Source organism: Capsicum annuum, chromosome 9 (assembly GCF_002878395.1).
Source record: "Capsicum annuum cultivar UCD-10X-F1 chromosome 9, UCD10Xv1.1, whole genome shotgun sequence".
Lineage (NCBI taxonomy): Eukaryota > Viridiplantae > Streptophyta > Magnoliopsida > Solanales > Solanaceae > Capsicum > Capsicum annuum.
In genome coordinates, this window is record NC_061119.1 from 194,083,052 (window position 1) to 194,089,276 (window position 6,225).

General features: G+C 37.0%; 1 protein-coding gene across 9 annotated transcripts in view; it reads right to left on the reverse strand.

Moving 5' to 3' along the window:
• Positions 1-212: 212 nt before the first annotated feature.
• Positions 213-6,225, reverse strand: part of LOC107842287 (transmembrane E3 ubiquitin-protein ligase FLY1) — a 15,197-nt gene continuing 9,184 nt past the window's right edge. For 3 of the 9 annotated variants that reach the window (XM_016686043.2, XM_047397161.1, XM_047397160.1), the window contains 7 exons: positions 5,554-5,613; positions 5,397-5,490; positions 4,737-4,904; positions 3,093-3,421; positions 2,860-2,976; positions 2,576-2,743; positions 213-636 (listed from right to left, as the gene is read on the reverse strand). In XM_016686043.2, coding sequence (XP_016541529.2) covers positions 2,642-2,743; positions 2,860-2,976; positions 3,093-3,421; positions 4,737-4,904; positions 5,397-5,490; positions 5,554-5,613 — 870 coding nt within the window. In that variant the 3' untranslated portion in view covers positions 213-636; positions 2,576-2,641. The other 6 variants (XM_047397157.1, XM_016686046.2, XM_016686045.2 and 3 more) reach the window with 6 other exon arrangements.

Below are 6,225 nucleotides of genomic sequence, written 5' to 3' on the forward strand. Positions count from 1 at the left end.
TCAAGAAGAGAGTGTACTGAGGAAAAGTTCGGTATTTATAGTCAAAAGGTGGTTCTTCAGAAAGAAACAAATGGTTCATGAAAAATCACATTGTTTCGAACCAACACACACCTATAAAAAGTGGTGACATGCGTCTGCACATACTCGTATGCATCTACAACGGAAGCGCGATAACGACAATGCAAGGCTTGTGTTCTTCTTGTATAACTATCTACATGAAGGAATTCTTCTATATTTAAACATGAAAAAGTTCTTTTCTCCCACCAATATGGGAGAACACTTGTTCCATAAAGTAAATATACATTTTCACTTTTTCTTCATTTTTCTTCCCTCCATTTTCCATTCACATTTCATCACATAGAACCCATATCTATAGTGTACTTGTGTCGTGATTTCCAAATCCAAATTTGCCTACTAATATTTTGACATCCCTAGGTGAAAATCATAATTCCGTCCGCCACTAGACATGCATATGGTGACCCTCCATGGTCATGCTTCAATTGGTTTTTGACCAAACCACTACAAAATCCTTTTTCAAGACCTTGCTATGAAACAAAGCTTATCCCTTCATATTCAAGTCGAAATCCTTCTATCCTTTTTGTCTCTCTCAGATCCCACTTCAAATGACTGAGAAAGCTACATGTAACGAGAGAGGTCCATGTTATGCACATCTTCAAACTTTACTTAATTTGTCTACAAATAGCATAAATCATTCAAATATTTGAAACCATAAGTGTCAAAATAAAGATAACCATGACTACTTTAGCTAACATCTAAAATATAAGTAATTTCGCATAAATAATCTAAGGCAGGCATGAAAATATAAAACCATCGTACAACAATGGTGCACAAGGTTGTTGTAGAATGCATTTCAGAGGTCAAATACTAACGAGGTTACCAATCCAAATTTGGCAGAAGCCAAATGATACGGAAGTCAAACAACTCATTCCAGGAGAAAGTAATTCACACAGATGAGAAAAATAAAAGGAAAACATCCTTGTACAGATTAAGAAATAATGTACACAATGGTTTGACGCGCACAGTGTAGATCTGTTGTGTATGCACTAGCATCTTTTCCTAAACGAAGATTCTTAATGATCAAAAGATCAAAGTAGGTAGCTTGTTCCTATTTCTGCTTGTACTACATTCACCTTCTATTCTGCGAGATCACAGAAGCAACATTAACACCTCGAACCAGGTCGTACATAATCATTTGTTCTATAACCCAACGTCTATTTACAACAAGCCAATCAACAAGTCACATGTACTAGGATCGGGCATACATGGAATTGTCCTTATGTTAAAAAGGATCTTCTATATATAATTTTCTAAGTGAGGGGGTTAATAACTTGATCCCCAAAAATATACAAGTATACCATAAAAACCATAGAAATTCATAATAATTTCAGTTTCTGTATCATAAGAGCATGCAGCAAGCTCAAGCTTGACCAAGACTCCTGAAGTTTCACTGAAATTAGCTTTCTAATCCACACAACTTACTGAATAACCAGCGAAATTCTGTGCACGATATATTATATCGATTATTCAAGCACAAGAATTCTACAGGTGGTATAACACAACTTCTCTTTGAAAACCAAACATATCTGGTATGTACCTGTAATTTACCTATAGAAGATATCAACTTTCAGTCTTAAATTTCCAACTTGGAATTAACTACATTTGCCCAACAAAGTTTGCTTAACACTGAAGTAAAGGTATTTCTCAAAGAAATCTGATCGTGGTGTAATACAAGAAAAGAATAGACAGTAAATCATTTGAACAAGATATTATATTAGTACTGTACATTACAGGACATCTGCCACAGCAGTCTGGTGAAACTGTGATGGAACTTTTTAATACAGAAAACTTCTTATGTATTCTCCGAGTTTCCAACCTGAAAGAGAGTATTAAAGCTTTGTCAAACATTTTCCCTTCTGGATCATAGGAAAAAAGACCTTCAGACATCTATTTACGAGGAAAATAACCATGACACAGTGTGTTCAGTATGAAGGAAAATGTTTTCCAAGAAAATAAGTGGTTCCTTATTTTCTTCTGATTGGAACGTAAGCAAAGAATATTTGCCTAAAAGCATTTTTATATAATCTAGATAAATGTTATGGGAGGTAGGGTCTGGAGGTAGGGGCGTGGGGTAGTGGGGATGAGAGCTAGGGGGTGGGGGTGAAGATTAGGTGTATTGGAGGGTGGAGAGGACACGATCAATGTGGAATGCCACTTGTGGAAGTTGTTTTCAGTACCTTCACTAGGCAAGTCATTTTCCTTATTTTTGACGAACTTGTTTTCCTAGAAAAGATGTTTTTACAAAAAATTTGACCAACCGGACATGAGAAAATTAGAAAAGATTGAAAATGTTCTCCGCCATATCGAACACACCTGTAGTCTTTACTCGGACAACGGCAAGCTATAGGCAGACATTTCAAAAAATAGCATCATTAAAAGTAAAGTCACAATGAACTAGTGCTGAATTTGATTAAGACTGATAGTGCCTAGTGGAGCTTGCAATAGAAAAAGTCAGTCATTATCTGTTACTAATATAACTTCAAGCAAAGCTATTTACCTTTCTAAACTGGTCGGGCAATGTAAGTTTCTCTATATCACTATGAATTCAAGAAACAACATTTATTCAAGCTGGTGGAAGAGGACGTCGGCATGTTGGACACTCCATCTTTATGTCCATCCATCTTTGCAAACAACCGGCGTGAAAGAAATGATCACAAGGTGTCACCTGAACATCATTAGGCCAATTATTAACTGTGCATGTTTCTTGGAGTTAAAAACACATCCTAATAGGAATACTAAATAAGCTAGAGAATATTTCTTTTATGACCATATATATAGTACCATGCAATTATTTGAGCGTTGCGTATGATCAATAGCAGTCATGCAAATAACACAGTCAGTGGCATGATTTGCACCCTGATCAAACCTTCTATAATAGTTATACTTCTCGGGTAAAATCTGCAACACCACAAATAAAGCTTACATGAGATAAACAGCAGCATTAATATTTCAGTTTTTTCTGCTTTCAACAAATAATCCTTTCAAGAGTTACAACTGCAAAAGAAGTATCAAACCTGACGTGGAATGAAACACCGAGATCCAAGATAGTGCTGCAACAGAAGAATTGATGCCTGCAGCGCACTAAAAACTCCCAAGCAGATGCACCAATTCTTGTCAGGCTCTATACGCATGAAATTGTGAGGACAGCCAAAGACATACAATGGAATTGCCAAACGAGTTATAGTCATCCCCAAGATGTAATGAGGGTGCAACGGTTTTCTTGAGTCACGAATGACATTAGTTACAATTTGAGGTATCCAGAATGAGTGTAAAAGCAGAAGAATAGGGCGCAAAAACTTGTGAAACTCGTACATGAATAATATACCGCCTAAAAGGATCCCATCTGCAAAAGATTCAGAAACCGAAAAGGTAAACGCGAGCAGTTTGTCTCTGTTAACCATCTATATTTCTACATTGCAAGTATACGCAACAACTATGGAGAATTTTTTTGTCTTAAAAGGCATTTCCTGAACTATGCGCAGGAAAGTCTCTGAGGCTTTAAAGAGCTGGGAGGAAGCAGGAGTACATGCAAAGAACAGAGACAGATGAAGACTTATCCCTGCTGCTATATGGTGGGCAATATGGAAAGAGAGGAACTCTTGGTGTTCTGAGAGCATAGAGAATAGTGTGCAGAAAGAGAAGCTTAACTGCATTTTGCTATTATGTTTTTGGTGTAATCAGTTATACTCAAACGATACTGTCTCTATAATTGTTGTTTTAGACTCACTTTAGTCATAGAACAGTAAGATTTGGTGACCACTTGTATATAAGGTTTCAGTACAACCCACGTACTGTTTTGTGATATAATACACAGTTACCAAGTTCACAGACGAGCAGATTGATTACTAATTGCGAATGCAATTGAAGCGGCCCAACTTTGAAAGGAGAAAGACATTTGAAAGGGGGAAAAAAAGACATCGATTGGCCCTGGTGAAAATGCTTCAACACTGCTTTAGCAAATCTTTCTCTTGTACCGAGTCCAAGAACTTTAGCTCATTATGTTAAGTGATGTTGGCATAACAGCATACTGCTCCTGCTTTAATAGTATAACAATTTGGATTTTCTATTCTTTTTGTATATGATTTGGTAAGTAGATACCAATTGCATTAGCTTTCGTGTCCATCTAAAAGAGCTCGTTCAATGTTGAACAATAAAGAAACGGCCAACATACCCCGGTCCGCATATCTGTTAATACTTTTTCAACATCCAATGGGTCATTCACCAAAAGAACGATAAGCCAGCCCCTAGACTAGAAGAAGTGAATAAAGTTTTATCCGGTGAGATTTTACTAGTAATGTACTCGTATCCCAATTTATTATTGAATATGGTATCATTTTCCCCTTGTTTTTTTTTTTTCTTTTCTGCAGTTCAGACACTGAAGCCAGTGTCTCGGAACCATCTATTATAATCAAAAATTCTATTATAATCAAAACTTACAAAATATAGAAAGAAGCACTTCTTTTGGCAAAGACCGAAAAGGAAAGTAAGACACTTAAATCGGGGATGAAGGGAGTATTTGATTTTAACATCTAACTACCCTTTCAATAGTAGCCTGCATATTGGAAATATAGGCATGTGTATTTAACAAATCTTCGATGCTGATTCCGTTAAGTGTTACCTGTTTCGATACAAGGCCACCACAAGGAAAAGATACTTACAGAAACGGCTGTAAAGTACTGACAATTCACGCCTCATTGCTTCCCAACCCTCTCCACTATTCATGGGCCTATTTGCCTTCCATATAGCAAGTAGATATCTCATCTCAAATATCGAGAAGACAACAAACTTGAAAAATGCAGCAGTTGCAAAAGCATTGAAAAGGGATTCTGCAAAAGAATGAAAGAAAGGAAGGACGAACAGTGGCATAAGAAAGCAGTGACCAGCTTTACTTTGAACACTTGATTAACCGAGAGCAAGAAATAATATAAGTACGGAGAAACTCCTCTGAACAGAAAATTACATAAAAGTAATACTAGAGACCTGATGTAGGGCTTCGTTGAAAATATCCAACAAGGTAAGTTTGCTATCAGAAAAGAGTGTACATGCTAAGAATGTAACACTATTTTGAAGGACTGTCAACATAAACTTCTATCAGTGCTTCCTCCGAAGGGACAAAAGAGGCAGAAGAGTATGACATAGAAATGACTTGCTAATATGATCGTAACAGTGTCCATGAATAATTGTATGATGTGCTACCTCAGTGTTGCATATAAAATAAACTAGAACCTGATCACAAGGTATTGTTAGCTTGCAGAAAAATCTGCAAATGTATTTGTACTAGGTGGGATTACCAAGACAATAGCACTTGCCGAACTTACCAACAAGTATCCCTGCGGTCAGATGCAAAAGACAAAGATAAGCATCCATGATAGCCTGTTGTCCAATCATCAGAATAGAAACTTTGGCAGCTCCCTAGAAAAAAATATCACATGTCATTCTGTGCTGTATAACACAGAGAGAGGGGGGTAGTCTTACTGATTGGGTGTTGCTATGTTCCATTTGTCGAATCAGAAGGAGCACTTGCAGAAAAGATATCTGGTGGATCAGGAAGTTAAAGAATCCAGACAAGTGATATTTGATACGGGAATAATCTCAGATATGGACTTAGGAGAGTGCGTGTTGGACCCGAGCCTTAGCATGTGCAATTGAAGTGTAAAAGAGGCCCAAAATGCACCCAAATCAGCCCATAAATTACACTAGATGGGTGCCCACTCTTTGAAGGGCCTTTTGGTCATTTTAACTTATATTTTGTAATAGTTATAAAAGGAACATTGTAGGATTTTTAGATTTAGTTTTTGATGATATTTGTGAATCTTGAAAGACCAAAGAACACAAGTCCTCTCTCCTTGAGGCACCAAAACCAAAACTAGAATACAACAATAGGGTGGATTCTCTTTTGCTGTTGCTTGCTTGGAAACGTTGATGCTAGAGAGGTGCAATCCGATCTTGTGTCACGTAAGAGATAGGTTTATTGTTGTGTGTAGTGTTAAGGGTCCAAGAGTGTCCATTCTTGGGTTCTTAAGATTATACCTTCATGTGGTCTATCTATCTATCCCTTTACTTCCTTGTAATCGTGTTTAGTGTTTGTGTTGTAATCTTGTGTTCTTGTTGTTATTGTTAAATCCGAATCTTGTGCCTTGTGTTCAT